This window comes from Artemia sp. Qi Xiang Cuo, chromosome 16 (genome assembly GCF_049724085.1).
Source record: "Artemia sp. Qi Xiang Cuo chromosome 16, ASM4972408v1, whole genome shotgun sequence".
Classification (NCBI taxonomy): Eukaryota; Metazoa; Arthropoda; class Branchiopoda; order Anostraca; family Artemiidae; genus Artemia; species Artemia sp. Qi Xiang Cuo.
In genome coordinates, this window is record NC_142809.1 from 11,488,151 (window position 1) to 11,506,095 (window position 17,945).

The 17,945-nt window shown below is 35.1% G+C and overlaps 1 protein-coding gene across 1 annotated transcript in view; it reads left to right on the forward strand.

Moving 5' to 3' along the window:
• The window catches only part of Naa35 (N-alpha-acetyltransferase 35), an 85,614-nt gene that overhangs the window by 41,124 nt on the left and 26,545 nt on the right, over positions 1 to 17,945 (forward strand). Inside the window, exons 3-6 of the mRNA XM_089102178.1 lie at positions 1,057 to 1,280; positions 3,691 to 3,871; positions 8,105 to 8,303; positions 11,295 to 11,476. Coding sequence (XP_088958304.1) covers positions 1,057 to 1,280; positions 3,691 to 3,871; positions 8,105 to 8,303; positions 11,295 to 11,476 — 786 coding nt within the window. The remainder of the gene's footprint in view (positions 1 to 1,056; positions 1,281 to 3,690; positions 3,872 to 8,104; positions 8,304 to 11,294; positions 11,477 to 17,945) is intronic.

Below are 17,945 nucleotides of genomic sequence, written 5' to 3' on the forward strand. Positions count from 1 at the left end.
ATTTTGTTTTCACGTCGTGATATTTATTTTCTCAGATTGTAGTTCCTGTGATACTTGAAAAGTCTAGTTACCTGTTTTGGCGGAGAGCCGAGATAAGACTAGTTTCGTTTTCAATCAATGTTTTCGTATGAAATGGGCAGACCTTTCCTGAACTTTAAACAATAAACACCTCTGTTTAAAAATCTTTGCACTTTGTGAATTTAGATAGCGATATCGATTTATATGCAGTGTTACAGCCATACCAATTATTCTCCTTTCCTTTTTTGTTCTTTAATAATAATTTCTGGTCGTTTTGAGTTTGAGTTATTGTAGGCTGTTATTTCTACTGATCTTATGTTTAAAATGGTCTTTACTTTTCTTTAAAAAAACTTTCTTTTTCGTAAAGTTATATATATATATGTATATCGGCGCGTACAAACAGCTCCTCTCATTTGATATGCCATGAGCGGTCCAATTACCCTGGAACACGTATTTTGGCAGAAACTTTCTCAAAATGCCTTTGAAACCAACTTGAGACTTCGAAACCTATTTTTAATTCCTAAAAACATTTAATAATAACATTGCACTACTAATTACCGATTTTCATGTATGTATTGGAATAAATTAATTTAAAATTAGTTTCTTCAACATTAGTGTTCCAACGTTGAAGCCAAGTTTCGCGTTCAAGAGAGATCTGACTTGTCTACCCGTGCAAAGATCTAATGTCGCTTATGTTTATAGGTTCTCTGGAGCACTTGCACCTCGGTCCGGGTTATTATAATGGGTGAGATAGGGAATGATCATACTGCTAATTATATAAACAGTGCTGTTGGTATACTAGCATTAAAGTTTATAGTCTTGGGTTTGAAATTATCTGTGTCCACGTTCACACTTTTGTTCTCGACACCCCCCGCCCCCTCCCCGGAAAAAAAATGTCCAGATACTAAAATATGGTATTACCAAGTGATAACTGGATGGTAACAGGTAACACTAAAATTTTTGTGCTCAAATTTTGAGCACTGTATTAATCTGGTTGTGACATGGGGTTACTGGTTGTGATCTGTATTTCTTTTACAGGCAGGAGTACTTCCTCTAGACAATATAGCTTTAGATAATCAAATTGATATAATAGATGCATCCCTTGGCTCATTGGTCACGTGGTTAGAAGGCAATGGATTAGCTCAAACCTTGTTTACAAATTTGTACCTGCATCAACCATATTCAATTGTGGATAAATGCCAAAAAGCTGTATCTTTGTGTCTTCTCAAAATTGTTGACTTAGTTCGGGATATAATTGTAAGGTTAGTTGTTTAAAATGGCGATTATCTAGTTATAAATCCTTATCTCAATTGATGTAGGCTAGTCAGAGGCGTTTTTAGGGGGGATTGAGGGGGAACTTGTCCCAGGCGCAGAAATTTTAGGGGTGCAAAATCTCAAATAAATAATCTAATGGTTATTATCATTTTGTAATTTTTGAAATTTTATTTTATTATAATAAAGTAGAGGGCGCAGTTGGCAATAAGTAGGCTATAAGCAGATTGAATCCGAAATTTTCGTTTTTCCCCATATTTTCATCACCAAGCCTTGAAAATAAAAGTAAGTAGACCAAGTGTAATTAATTTTAGTATTTTTTTCTATGATATTTTGTATTCTAATTTTGACAACAAATGAAAATTTTGTTAGGCAATTTTTTTGTCAAGATTTTGCCTTGGGCGCAAGAGAGGCGAGAACCACCACTGAGGGTAGTGGTATTTTAATTGCCAAATAGACGGTAATAAGCATGATTCATTTTTGGTTAATATTGTGAATAACTGGAATAGCTTTAAAAGTGGCATACTTTTCAATTTTTCATATTGATAGTAACAATAAGACAAGGTATATTTCAAACAAAAATTCAGGCATGATCTGTTTCCTGCTCATAACGGCTATTTGTTTTGATTGAGAGAAGAGTCGTGGTCTAATTTTGTTGTGCCTGAGTAAAGACAAAGCAAATTTGTGTTTCTAATTTTTGTGTTTGACTGTGTTTGCTTTTTAAGATTTAGAATCTTCATGACCTTTATTACACCTATTAAGACGTGACTTAAGGCTATCCTTAGCGCTGATAGTGTACGGATGGATAAACATTTTATCTGGTAGTTTGGTTCGAACCAAGGACAGTGAAAATTAAATTTGATTGTTTAAATTGGTTAAGTTGAAACTTACACAACAATGTATATTTTAAGAAATAATATCCGAGAATTAATGTCTCAATGAAAAGATTTCCGTTTGCGTTATGCAATTTTAGATGGTGCAGGTGTTATCAAAACATGTCTTTTTGTGTAAGCTTCTTAAGGTGTAGAATCTTTATTACCCTTATTGCACCAATTAAGACGGGACTTAAGGTTATCGTTAGTGCTAATAGTGTAGGGATGGGTAAGTGTAAATTTTGGTAATAGCAGGTGCCAAATTTAAACAAAAGAACTTTGGTGAGATACCAGCAAAAAATGAGCTAAAAATATATGGCACCTAAGAGCCTAAGAAGCTTTACCTTTCCATTGAATGTGTAGCAAAACCGTACCTAGAGGGGGGCTAGAGGGGTTTGAACCCCTCCCAAAATGCTTGTCCGACTCATAAAAACGTAACAAAAATGGATATAAACCAATTTTGTATGCGTTTTTTAAGGTTTTTTCGTGTACACCCCCCCCCCCCCCCGAAAAAATCTTTGAGTAAAACCCCCTCCAAAATATAATTCTGGGTATGGCCTTGATGCGGGGTTGTCTTCAGGAATTAACAGTTTGTTATATTGAATTTTTTGCTAAAGAAACGCATTGTCAAATTTACCTAACTATTTTTAATATGGTTACACTGACCTAAGTTCAATACTGCCCTAAAAGCTTCATAATTTTGGAACTACCAAAAGAAAAAATACTGGAAAGTTGCAGTTTTCAGGTATGAACAGAATTTAGATGTGTTCGGGGAGCATAGAATGTGTTTATTTGAATGCCCTTGGCACTTCAACTTAAATTCAGAATGTTTTGGATGGTGAAAAAAAAAAAACTGAAGTCCATATATCCATGTTCTACCAGACTTAAACCAAATATTCTTATACCAGACCAAGCTTAAACCAAAAGTCGGAGGAAAAAAATCTTACCCAAAATTTTCCATTTGACCTAAGTTTCTTACAGAATGTTTGATGATTTCTGTGTAAAACTAAATATCAAGTGAGCTCATTATTTGAGATTTAATGAAATAATATAATGCTGCAAAGCTGCTGTATTTTCTCAAGTATCTCCAAAAGTTAACATTCATAAATACCCAAACGTTAGCACAAAATACGGATCGTTAAACCCCTGGGAGATTTTGGAGAACTCAGTTTTCTTGTTTGGAAATTTGAGAAAACCCCGAAAAACTCGTGGGTATTAGAAGCGTTGCGTATTTTTGATAAATTGGCAATGTTTCCCCGCTAATTTTTGTTATTTGACAGTTTTTTTACTATTTTCACAATTGCTTTCCGCAAGTGAGAAAAGGAAACATTGTATTTTGGAAAGCAAAAATAAAATGTGGGTTTTATGTAGTGAACCCAATAATATATAGACAGGTTTAACAAATCTCAGCTTGAAAAAAATGTCACACACCAGCCTTTGGATTGCCGTTGCCAACTTATTTCTAACATAATGCTCCGGAGTAGCACTATATTAATTACCTTGAAAAGAATTGCGTATTCGTTTTCAGGGTAGCTGTTTTTGAAGAAGAAGATTTTCAGCCAATTACTTATGGTTTTAAACTGCCTTATGAGATAACAGATGCCAAAGTCATTGGAATGTTAAAAGAAGTAGAAGAAGAATTCAATCGAATCACTAGACGAAGTAAACAAAAGTCTTCAGAGGGTTTTTCAGAGGAATTACAGAAACAGGTTAGTATACGAAAGTATGGAAATTTATATACCGACACCTGTATATCCAAACCAGCTACCCGCCACCCCCAGATACGGACTTGCTATCAGGCCTAGCTTTGGAGGAGATACCAGGGATATACTATGTCATTCCCGAGAGCTTTGGTTACATTAGGATTGTTTTCATTTTTTTTTTGCGAATTACTTCTGCGACTAATAGCTGGAAATCATACTAGACGCCAGAACGCCATAAATCGACTCTGGAAGGGAGGGGGGGTCTTTTCAGTCTCATTATTTAGAACAGGATAACGTAAAAAGTAGTGTGAGGCCCAAATTCGGAGATTTCTATCGACGACAGGCTCGACGGATTTGGTGGCCTATTATTTATTTTGGGTTTTTACAGAATAACTCCATAAGTCCCTATTAATTTTGTAAATCCCTTTTAACTTTGTAATCCCCCTTAGCTTTGTAAGCACTAGTGACAGCTTTAATTACGCAAAAATTTATACATATTTTAGTCCAGCAAACGCTCCCGGGAAGTTGGAAGTCTTTAATGTTATATTTAGAAGCTAATTCATAAAAAAAATGTCTACAAAATCATCAATGAAGGACAGAACATCTTAATCTTGACATCAACATTTTAAAAAGTAAATATAAATAAATATAAAATATTTGAATATGAACTAACTATAAAAAGTAAAAGAGCTTCTGCTTGGATGGGGAATGAAATAATCCACTCAATATTTCAAAACTGGATTTGAATTCAGTTGGATTCAGTTCCCGCAAATTTCTCTCATCAATGATTAAATTTAAAAAGTAAATATAAAATGCAAAGATAGAATATTTAAATACAAAAGTAACTATAAAAAGTAAAAGAGATTCTGCTTGGATAGTGAATGAGATGATTTATTCAGTTTTTCAAAACTGGATTTAAATTCATTCAGATTCAACTCCTGCAAGTTTTTTTCATTAATGGTAAATCCAAACCCCATGCTTTACTGTTTTCCTGTTTATCTTTTCTTACAGCTGGCTTTTCTTACAGTGTACGGTCTTTACAGTCGTCATAATCTTAGATTATGGAATCGTAACCAATAAATATGTTTGTAATAAAAGATAAAACATTTGAATCTGACCATGAAAAATGTAACATTGAAAAGTAAATAAGCTTCCCCAAGGATAGTGAATGAGATAATCCATTCGGTTTCTTTTAACTGGTTTTGTATTTATTTAATTGAAATTCTGTATGTGCTTTTTGCAATGGTTAGTTCAGACCTCATGATAGATCACTTTTTCTTACCATTTGTTTGGAGGCTTTGCAGCTTTTTTGAATCTAGAATTTGATTGGATGTGTCCTAATGCAGATGGGATGTAGTCTTGCCATTGATGGAATATTTGAAATCTGAATGATATATGGGAATAGAATGTAATGCTAATTGTAATATAATGGTTTTTAAGATGGAAAAATTGGCCTACTCGATTTTTTTTCCTTACTGGAAAAAATTTCGACGGTAATGATTTTCCAGGCTAAGCAATTTTTTTTTTAACAGACAGGGAGACCGTTTTTCCCGTGTTTCTGAACTTACCATTGTTACTGAATCATCATTTATGAATCAGACATAGTATAATCTTGCCATTTATTATCTGTATGACCAAAATGTATATTATAGATGTCGCATTATGAAATTATGCAATAAAGCAAAATCTTTGAAATTCCACCTCAGTCCGACTCTTTAACAAGAAAAAAGGGGGTTAGCTTGTATCTTTTCAGGCAAAGTAACTGTGCATATGACGTCGACGGGCTATTGCTGACGTTTCAGTTGCCGGGTCTTTTTACAGTGACAGGTAGTAAACCTGTTGCCCAAGCTTATGGCAGCAGGAATCAAACCTCAGGCCCCGTATTGCCAAGCGGGTATCAATCCACCGTGCTGCCACAGGCAAAGGCTACAGACCCTTTACGTTTCTATGCTTTCTGTAGATATAGATGTCGTGTTACAAAATTACAGTAAAATTCTTAAAAGTTTTGAGGTTCCACTGGACTTCAACTCTCCCACTAAAAAATGGAGAGTCAACGTATATTTTTCTTGGCAAGCGACTGTTTATGTTCTCAGAATTGTTTTTTGGTTATGTCTAAACTAAAGATCCTATATTACTATGCTCCAGATACGATTGAAATTTTAAAAGTAAATGAAGATAAGTTGCATTTTTCTCTGGACTGCATTATAGGGATGAGAAAACCGCAAAGGGTGGATACGAAGACGGTCTCAGAACACATGTTTTTAGACCCAAATATATGGTTGCCCTGCATTCTATTTATATTTATTGTAAATGGTTGTTCTTCGCACCCTCCATACGGAAAAGACCTATGGAGATCACTTTGAGCCTTGTTTGATACAAGACTGTTCTGTCGATAGTAATATCGAAGCTATAGTGCATTAGAAATTTATTTGCCTACGTTTTTTGATATTGTGTTGACAGAAAAGGGCAAATTGAACGTCAGATTTTTTGCGAGGATTTTAAACAAATTATTACACGGTACCAGTATTCAGTTTTAGTACCACTTCTTGGCTTAAAGTTATGTCTGATTTCTTTAATGTGAGCTGCGTCAAACGCATGTGGCTCTTTTTGTTTATTGCTCAAAATTTTAATCTAAGATCGTACTTCAATCGTACTAACCAATGAACTTGTCAGATATCAGGGGTAAAAAAGCCTGGTTGCCCCCCCCCCCCAATAAAAAAGTCTTAGTCACTTAAATTTTTTACCCCCCCCCCCCCCAAGTTCTGAAAATACCTTTTTGAGGCGTTTTCTTTGGAAAATGCCTTTTTGCATTTAAATTGAGGAAATTGGGAAAAATGACAATCCCCCTCCCCCTAGATATTAAAAAATATATTTTGATAATTGCACCTGTTGATTCAGAGAAGAACAAACAATTTCTGTTTCAGCCAAAAATATTGCTATTTTTGCTACACTTCAAAATATTAACTATCTTCTCTCCAGTTTTGCATTGGTAACCAGAATGGGAGACCTTTCTATTCATTGAAAAGAGAACATGATTTTTTGTGTCATCAAAAGACGATATTAACGTCGGCCCGTCGACAGATACAACGCTTTTATTTATCGATGTCGATCTGAATCGAATGTTCAAATTCTCTTTTCTGTTGAAAGGACTTATGTATTGAACAAGGCTCTGCGTCATTTGGAGTCAGGTAACATAAAGTCTAGATTCGGTCTGAAATTATCATAAAATTAAGCTTCAGTTTCGGTCGACAGTTTCTGTTCGTGCAAAACAAACAAAAATACTGCAGACGCTGCAAGAATTTTCTCTCCATTCCAATCTTTGAGACCAACAGGCACACCTGGCAGTTTTTTTTCATAGCCTCTTTTTGCACAACAATTAAACACAGGATTTCTGTATGCAGTAAAGAAATACCTATACATAAATTATGCAAAATCTGGCCACCACTGCTTCATGCCTTGGGTTCGATTCCCATGCCAGTCGCAATGTTTCCAAGCAATTTTTTTATTTGGGAATTTGAAAAGTCACGGGCTTTGTTTGTAGGTTTGCGTATATACTCTGGCTAGTATATTATTTATATTTATTCATTCCTTTACTTACTTGCTTACTTCCTTATGGTGGGAATCAGGCGTTTCCGTATCGCCCAGAATCGATAACCTCGGAGACACCCTTGGACCATGTTGAGCAATCTATGTGCTCTGAGATCAATTATGCTAGACAAATATACGGCGCTGGTGGTCAGTCAATATATTATTTATATGTATTTATTTGTTTACTTACTTATGGCAGGATTAAGGTGTTTCCACCTCGTCCAGTATTGATTATCTTGGAGTGGACCATGTTGAGCAATCTATATACTCTGAGATCAATTATGCTTACCGAATATTGGAGGGCTGATGGCCACCAGCCCTGCAATACCTTTTTTTACTTGTGGTTAGAGTCATGTGTTTTCACCTTGCCCAGCATTGATGATCTTGTAGACTTCCTCGGACCATATTGGGGATCATCCTCTGCCAGATGATCCACAAATGCGAGCCACTGAGTTGACTATCTGTGGTCAAACTTTCTGAACCCTCCAATAGGTTCAAAATCCGATTACACCAGGTTCCACCAGATATTCCTCTGTCCTCATTATATTTATATCTTTACTGTGTATATAAAATATCCTTCGTTTGATTATTATTTCAAGTTATTTGATTTACATAATAGTATTGGAGCTAATCGTTGGTCTGAAATTTCAGTTTGAGACAAACTCCGCAGTATTCAGTAGACTGAAATTGTTAAGACATCTGCATCAATTGTTGTTATCATTTAGTCGAAGAGAAGGAACAAATTTAGACGAATGTCCAAGGCATATCAATGGAGCTTCAGATGGAGTTCAACAGATTGCCAAACACATTGAACAGTGGGACTCAGCAGATTATAATGACGAGACGAATGGTAAGTATATAAATATTATTAATTATATAAATATAGTATATAAATATAAATAATTAATTGTAAATATATTATAAAATTATATTTCTAAAATATAAATATAATTGTAAAATTATAAATATATAATAAATTAAATATAAATAAATAATTATATAAATATAAATAATTATATAAATATTATTATAAATATATAAGGCAAGAAATATGCGGAAAGATTTGAAGCACCATGAACATCAAAATAAAACCATTGTCTTTGTCTCCTGGGCTTATCTTAGCTTTTACCTAAAAACTGCTTTTCTAAGTTTTTTCTTTGTTGTTTCACATTTATGCAGTTTTAGGGTAGTGCCACGTTTTCACCAGTGCTGCGACGTTGAACCATGAAAATTAGTTGGAAAACCTAATTACTTAAGTTCGACAACGTTTTTCGTTCGTAAAAATTCGAACATTGATAATTCCCGAACATTGGTCTATTCCCGAAGAGAGATAGGACTTTCAAAGGAAACCGAACCCTCTGAAACTGTTTGGTGCTCTATGTTTTTAGCTTGTTTTTAATTATTTACCCGCTTTTTTTAATTTTGCGCCTAGTCCTAAAAGTACTTTTATTTAATTTTGATAATTAAAACAAAGGAATACACTAGAGCCTATGGGCAAGGGTTGTAAGTTATGCCTGGTGGAAAGGGTAGTCGTATAAGATTTGGATTGGATGGAGCTCATTTGATTGGAATTCGGAAACTTTAGCGCCCACTGATTAATAAAAATGACAAAGTAATACAATTGAATATCCAGAATAATATGGGTGGCAGGGATTGTCAAGTATTTTTGTTGATGGGTCTCTAATTTCAGTCGGAACAAAAAGTATTAAGAGGGATTTGAGGGGGTTTATGCTTAAAACCCTCGCAAGAGTGGATTCAACAACTTCATAGAGTTCTTGGCGATCGGATGAACAGCGTAGTAATGCATAAAGGACATCGAGACACGTCGATTTTATGTACAAAGATTAGTTAAATTATAATATCAATTAAATTATGTCATTATTTTATTTGAGTGTTTAAAGTATCGTAGACGTTATGCTTAAATATGTCTTTAAACCCTTTCTTAGCGATAATATACATGAATGAATGATGAGAGATGTGTTATTAACGAAAATGGCTTACCCTAGCGCAGGTAATTCACAAATACAGTTGAATCAACAGTACAACGATTATAGGTAAATAAATAAATCCATAAAACAAACTAAAGCATTATTTTCTAATCCGTTTTCTTAAGAATACTGAGTAAAATAAGGGGGCGAACGACACGACAGCTCTTGGTATATGAAGCCCGGTAATTTTGGGTTGCGTTTCGTTTGTTGGAGTATAGTTAAGGTCGGCTCGTTCCCTGCTCGCAAAGGGGCAAAGGTTAAAAGAGGGGTATGATCCTGCTGACAATGGGGTAGGATTTTTTTTTTTTACTCTTCAAATAAGTTTGCAGCGACAGCATGAAGCATGTCTTGAATTCTTGAAAGATTTCTTGGAATGGGGCCAAAATAGTAGTCTTTAGCAAAATTAGATGCGCTAGAGGTGGGGCATCTTTTGCAGGTTGATTGCTCCAAAGATGTTGCAGAAGTTGTTAAGACTAGTTTATAGAAGTTTACAGATAGTAGATTACTTTTAATGCCACCAAATTCGAAGCCTTTCATAATACACTTTTGATTAAATTACGACTCAACTCTAATATATTTTTTTTTTTTTAAAGGGATCATTTCATCTTTTGGGTTATTTCAGGTTGATATTGAAAATTTGTTATAGTAAAAATAATGATAATAACTATTATTCCTCTAACGGCCCTAGGGCCGTAGCAATGCCAAATGAAAGATTAAATTCTAACTAATTAAATTCCTTCATTATACACACCAGTCATCTTTCATCAAACCTACTCCATACACTTCCTTTCACAATTCTTCACTCTCACCCATGATATGACCCACGGTCCCATTTATATCTCCACACATGGGGCAAAAGTAAAGACCACCCTTCCTTTACCTCTTCCCTAATTCTTCTTGGACCAAGTGGTGTATTATTCGCCCTCAATTCATTAACATACTTTAACTCCTCTTTTCTTAAATTCACTTTTAAAAAAATATCTTCACTCCATCTCTCCTTTACAACCCCAACAAGTCGAGGGGAATCAGAGAGGCTTCTTTCATACTGCTAAACCTGCACTTCTTGATTACACAAAACAATTCCTGCCTTCTTTGCCATCTCATTATCTATACCCAGTCCATCATTCAGTATTTCCTCCGCTCCGCAATCTTGTAAAATATTCTTTACCCGGTACGGTCGTGAAGTTGGAGAACATCTCTAGGAGCTTCTAAATGAGCTAATTTAAGTGACCGCACCCGTGGCATCTTTAAAATATGTTCCCAGAACCTAATTATATTGATGAACCAAATGGTATACTAGTCGTCCTCGATTCGATAATGTGCTTTAGCTCCTCCTTTTTTAAAAAAATACTCCATCACCCCCGTGTCTCCTTTATCACCACGTACGGAGGCAGGGAATCAAGAGATGCTTCTCTCGTAGTGGCAAACCTGTGCCTCTTGATCACGTATTTGCTACCATCTTTGGCACTCATCCTCTATGCCCAATGAATTATTCCATATTTCCCCCACTCCACAATCAAATATACAATATAAATTTTATATTTGACGATCGTGTTCACAATATGAAAAAGGCACAAGGCTCCTTTGGAATGCCAAGCGTTGGACTGCCCACAGTGGCGGTGGGGCAAAAAGTACTGATGGAGCACCAACTTCGATGATGCTTCCCAAACACAGATTCTATATCCACCCTTCCACCCTCCCATCTCAGACCCCCCCCCCCCACCCCACCCTACCATTTTCAAGTGAGTCTCGCACAAACCATCGAATTTTATGATCAAATTAAGGTTCATCTCTAAGATTATATTTTTCTTTTTTTCTTAAAAGCAACTATTTCAACTTCAGAATCTTTTCAGGTCCATATTGGAAAGTCGTCGGATTTGAGCCTCGAACAAACCATCGGCTTTTACCTCCAACTTTTCCCCGGTATTCAAATAGTCGGACCAAACCAAGTATATACCAATATTTACTAAGTTTTCTAGATAAGCTTCAAGTTGCGTTCAATATCTCAAATGTTAATGGATTTCATCAAGCATTGGTGAGTGTTAATTAAATGATAATTTACAACAATATGTTTATAGTGGTAACTATAAAGTATATTTTAATTCATAAGGGGTAATTTACTGAGTGCTGGTAAGTGTTTATATCGCCTTATCTGTGTGATAAAATGACTAATGATCAAATATAGTAAATTGTGATAAAATTTTATTATTAGTTTATTTTTGAAGCATATTTAAGTATTTTCCTTCAATTAACTAGATGCAAAGTAAACAATCTCAATACTCTCTAATTATCGTATAGTTTATATTCGACAACTTACTTGTTGCTCAGTGTTTATAGTTCTGGTTTCGAAGAAAACCGTCAAAAAAAAAAATTTCAGCTTCCATCTGAGGGTCACTACAGACTCGAGAAAATCACAACAATTCACAACAATTTAAAACAATTCACAATTTACAAAAATTCACAATTCACAAAATTTTTTGTTGAAATAATTCTGTAAAATAATTGACAGATAGCCTCGAAAAAAACCGTCAAAATTGCTTTGACCTTGATCTGAGTATCATTTATTATGTTTTTTATACTTGCTTCTCGTTTAACGTTGATCGTTAAAGCCTCGAAAAAAAACCATCAAAATTGTTTTAAACTCGATCTGACGTTCACTGTAGATTCGAGAAAATAAAACATCAAACTAATTTTTCGCTTTCATGTAATACAATTTCAATCCGTATTTTCTAAGTACAATCTAGTTTGTTTTAGATATCTGCTTCTCGTTTAACGTTGATCGTTCAAGCCTTGAAAAATAACATCAAAATTGTTTTAAACTCGATCTGACGTTCACTGTAGATTCGAAAAAATGAAACATCAAATCAGTTTTTCGCTTTTTTGTAATAAATTTTCAAGGGGAACAATCCGTATTTTCTAAGTACTATCTAGTTTGCTTTGGATATCTGCTTCTCGTTTAATGTTGATCGTTAAAGCCTCGAAAAAAAAAACATCAAAATTGTTTTAAACTCGATCTGACGTTCACTCTAGATTCGAGAAAATGAAACATCAAACTAATTTTTCGCTTTCTTATAATAAAATTTCAATCCGTATTTTCTAAGTACAATCTAGTTTGTTTTGGATATCTGCTTCTCGTTTAACGTCGATCGTTTAAAGCCTCGAAAAAAAAACATAAAAATTGTTTTAAACTCGATCTGACGTTCACTCTAGATTCGAGAAAATGAAACATCAAACTAATTTTTCGCTTTCATGTAATAAAATTTCAATCCGTATTTTCTAAGTACAATCTATTTTGTTTTGGATATCTGCTTCTCGTTTAACGTTGATCGTTAGAGCCTCGAAAAAAACTTCAAAATTGTTTTAAACTCGATCTGACGTTCACTGTAGATTCGAGAAAATGAAACATCAGACTAATTTTTCGCTTTCATGTAATAAATTTTCAAGGGGAACAATCCGTATTCTCTAAGTACTACCTAGTTTGGTTTGGATATCTGCTTCTCGTTTAACGTTGATCGTTAGAGCCTCGTAAAAAAAAACATCGAAATTGTTTTGAACTCGATCTGACGTTCACCGTAGATTCGAGAAAATGAAACATCAAGATAAATTTTCAAGGGGAACAATTCGTATTTTCTAAGCACTATCTAGTTTGCTTTGGATATCTGCTTCTCGTTTAACGTTGATCGTTAGAGCCTCGAAAAAAACATCAAAATTGTTTTAAACTCGATCTGACGTTCACTGTAGTTTCGAGAAAATGAAACATCAGACTAATTTTTCGCTTTCATGTAATAAATTTTCAAGGGGAACAATCCGTATTTTCTAAGTACTACCTAGTTTGCTTTGGATATCTGCTTCTCGTTTAACGTTGATCATTAAAGCCTCGAAAAAAAACAACATCAAAATTGTTTTAAACTAGACCTGACGTACACCGTAGATTCGAGAAAATGAAACATCAGATAAATTTTCAAGGGGAACAATCCGTATTTTCTGAGTACTGCCTAGTTTGCTTTGGATATCTGCTTCTTGTTTAACGTTGATCATTAAAGCCTCAAAAAAAACAACATCAAAATTGTTTTAAACTCGATCTGACGTTCACCGTAGATTCGAGAAAAAGAAACATCAGATAAATTTTCAAGGGGAACAATTCGTATTTTCTAAGCACTATCTAGTTTGCTTTGGATATCTGCTTCTCGTTTAACGTTGATCGTTAGAGCCTCGAAAAAAAACATCAAAATTGTTTTAAACTCGATCTGACGTTCACTGTAGTTTCGAGAAAATGAAAATTCAGACTAATTTTTCGCTTTCATGTAATAAATTTTTAAGGGGAACAATTCGTATTTCCTAATTACTATCTAGTTTGTTTCGGATATCTGCTTCTCGTTTAAGGTTGATCGTCAAAGTCTCGAAAAAACCCGTCAAAATTGTTTCAAACTCGTTCTGATTTTCACTACAGCCTCGAGAAAAGATATCTTGACTATATTTGTTTTTCTTTAGTACTACTACTAACAACTCACTGCTACATCAAGCCGGCTGAGGCCAACAAAGCTACGCACGCTACTCCTCCATCCCAATCTATTTAAAGCCACCCTCTTTACACCATCCCAAGAAGTTGTTATTTCGCTTAAATATTTCCTTATGACATCCTGCCCCCTCCCCCATTCCGGGATGACCTGCTTTTCGTATGGCCCTATATGGTTGGCCGATAAATACGATCTTTAGCAATCTGGCATCCTACTTCTGCAGAACGTGTCCTAGCCATCTAAACCTTTCTCATTATATTCCTAAAAAGCGGGATTGGACCCTATTATTCCTACATATGAAACAAAGAAGAAAAAAAAATAGCAAATGAAGAATAAAATCAAATAGTCGAGAAAAACGAGGGTAGTATCAGTCAGTGGAACAATATGAAGGGAAAATAAACAGATGTTTCGACAAGGACCTCCACCAAGTCGTCCTTAGTGGTAAGACAAAATAAAAACGACAAAAAAGATCTAACCTTTTCAAGCAAACTTGACAAGAGACGAATACAATAAAGTTTGTATTCAACTTTTCCCGGACTTTTCTAACAATTGCTCATCCTTAAGTCTAACAGCGTCATATCGTTCACGAAGGTAGTTACCCTTCCTAAATCTCAGCTTTAAATTAAACCTAAACACTACTAGATGGTCTGCTAGCCACTATGGTACCACTTCGGACTGGTTGAGCATCCTCCAAATTTTGTATGACCACGAGTGGGAGGTTGGGAATGTGGAAGGGGCAGCCCCCTCCTATATGGAATAAATTCTGCTCATTTTGAGATTTAATGTTACTCTTTACTTTCATAATAACAGTGTAGACCAGAAATATGTCTAGAAATCAAGAGTGATTATATATCAATTTCTACCTCCCCCCCCCCCCCCTATTAGAACTAATTTATCTGAAGGCTCAGTGTGTAACTTGCCACGTAATACCCTCAGCCCTTCCTTAGATATTGCTTACGCCCTTTTGATAACTAGCATACACATGATATGTTTTGATTGTGTTCGGCATTCCTCTCCAAAGTTGTGGGCTGTTATACCATCCCCACCGGCATAGTTATTTGACCTGTTGACTATTTTGAACAAAAAAGCTAGAGGTGGATATTTCAAACTTTTGATCGAATGTTTTTGGAAGCAAGGAAGCTAAAGAGGGCATGGGAGATAAACTGGCAGTCCTCTAACCACTATAAAACTTCCTCCTCAACATGTCCAAAAAGTTTCAACATAATATCTTCAGTCATTCTTGAGGTATTGCAGATGCACCATTTTGGTGAACTGGATGCACATAATTCCTTTCATTTAGTTTAAGATACTCCTCAAAGTTCTCCTAAGTTTCACCTTAACACCCTTGGCCTTATCGGGTCCATCCAAAATCAAACCATTCCGCTTTTCCTAATCATAAATTGTGCATGCCGTAAAATATGCATTATAAAGGGGGACAAGGCCTCCCTTGCCTCATAGCTATTAGACTTTTTGATTAGTTTGAACAAAATGACTATTACAAAATTTTGACCATTGTTAGGGAGAGGGGCATATGAAAAGGGCAAGAAGAGAGGGGGGCGGTTTGTCCTCCAATCTCTCTTTAACTCCCCCTCAACATGCATTGAATGTTTCAACCTAATATCATCAGGCTTTGCTTAGATACTGCTCATATTCCTTCTTCACAACCAACAAGGACAAAGTGTGTTTTGATAGTGTTTGGCATCTCTCTCACCATTTCCTTAAAGTTTCACCTTAATGCTCTAAGCTTTTTTGGAGATCCAGAATCAAACATGCCTTTTTTTCTTTATAAAAACTCTTATATATTAATAATGAGCAACTTGCATAATTTACAGCCCTTGCATCGGGGGCTCCGGGGGGGGGGGTGTCAACCATGCATCTATAGTTATTTGACCTTAGGACCATTTTGAATAAAATGACTATAAAAGCAAAATTTTGGTTGGATATATTTCGGAGAAAAGGGTTGCTAGTCTATCACTTTTGAATCTTAAAAAGGGCCCGGAAACTTTCAATCTCCTATTGGATGAGCCCCTTCCAAAGTTTATACGACCAGCTTCGTATAGAAAACTTATATCGTAACAATGGACAACATGCATATCTCTGAGCCCTTGCCTCGTAACTGTAAGGGGGTTGTTAACCTCGGAGGCCAGATTATTTGACCTTTGACTACTTTGAGCAAAATGGCTGTCAAAATTTTATAGGATTTGATTGAGGAAAATCAGCACGGGGGAGGGGGTTGGTTGCCCTCCAATCGCTATTGACTCGTAAAAAGAGCAATTGAGCTTTCAATTTGCAATCGAATGAGCCCCCTCCGAAGTTTATGCCACCAACCCTTCCATAGTGCCTCAGGAGAAAAAAATAAAACATTGGTCCTATGTCTGTTTATTATAGGCAACGCTGTAGCATTACCTCTGGCTCAAACAGGCGAAAGTAACTTTCAATTTCCCTTCTAATGAACATCTGAAATTATCCTGGGTAAATTTTTCGAGAAGGGGGTAACGCCTAGCACCGTATTTTACGACTAAATACTGCATTAGTTATAACTAGGTTGTTATACCTGTAAAATTGCAGCAGTCTTTAACTATTGCTGTTTTCTTTCCCTAGCCACATTTGCCTATACTAGGATACCATCTCACCCTGTTTGTATTAATGAAAAAACCTTTTTCTGCAAAATGAGTTTTTCAAAGAAAAGTAAAGAACTCCATTAAACAAAAAAAGAGCAAAAATAAAATCAAATAATCTACCAAGCGTATAATCTCTACCACGTATAAATAATCTACCACGCAAAACCCCTATGCCTTCCCAAGACCAGAACAAAATTTGCACTTTACTGAAAAACTATAAATGTTTTTACTTTTATAACTTTAGTAAATTAAATAATATTAACATTTTGATTACTAAATATCAGTATATGTATATTAAACTGACAATGAACATTCATTTGTATGTTTTCAGTAAAGTGTAAATTTTGTTCTGGCCTTGGGAAGACATAGGGGTTTTGCGCCCAACTTGTGTTAATTTCTGCTCGTTTTGAGTTTGACTCGGTTATTTATTGTAATTTCTGTTCGTTTTGGGTTTCATTTATTTATCGATGCTTATTTGTTGTAGTTTCACGTCCTGTATGTTCTTTGATTTTAATTTTTCTCATTTTTTGTTTTATGGAGTTCTTTACGTTTCTCTGGAAAATTTGTCTTATAGAAAAAGTTTTTTTAATTAATTTCTATTTATTTTGCATTCACATTATATTTTCAAAGACAAATAAAATAACGCTTTAAATCTTTTCGTTCTTTAAGACTTTATAGTTTGGTCTGCTATTTATATGCCGGAGAAAAATTTTCAGCGATTTTTAACAACATACACCCTTCTGAAAATCTGGACACAAATAGTACTGTTTTATTTAGTTTCATACCTCCTCTAGTTGACCTGAAATGGAAAACTTGATACCATCCGCAAAAAAATCTTCTTACTTTCTTTGATAGTTTGGATACACTTACGCTATTTTGATTTGGTTAAGTTTTAAGAGCAGAAGTAGCCCCAAAAGTTTGAAAATAATACCCTCAGTTGTTCTTGGGATACTGCTGAGATGCCTAATTGGGAATTAGCATTATCACAGTGCATTTTGATTTAATCTTAAGGCAAGATTTAATTTTTAAACATAATGGGCAAATGGGTGGGTGGGAGTGGAAGGGGGACTAGTTGCCCTTCAATCACTTTTGACTATTAAAATGGGCATCAGCCCTTTCTATTTTCAATCGAATAAGCCCTTTTCGAAGTTTTCACGACAACTCCTTCGATACGAAGTGCCCTGGTCTAAACAACAACAACAAAAAATAATACATTATACCCACATCGATCTTTACTATAAAAATGTCAAGCCTTCCAATCACTTTCGGCTATTGAAAAGGGCACTAGGCCTTTCGATTTCCAATCGAATGAGAATTTTTGGAAACGACAACGCTTCCTATAAACACCTTATATGCCCCCAGGGCA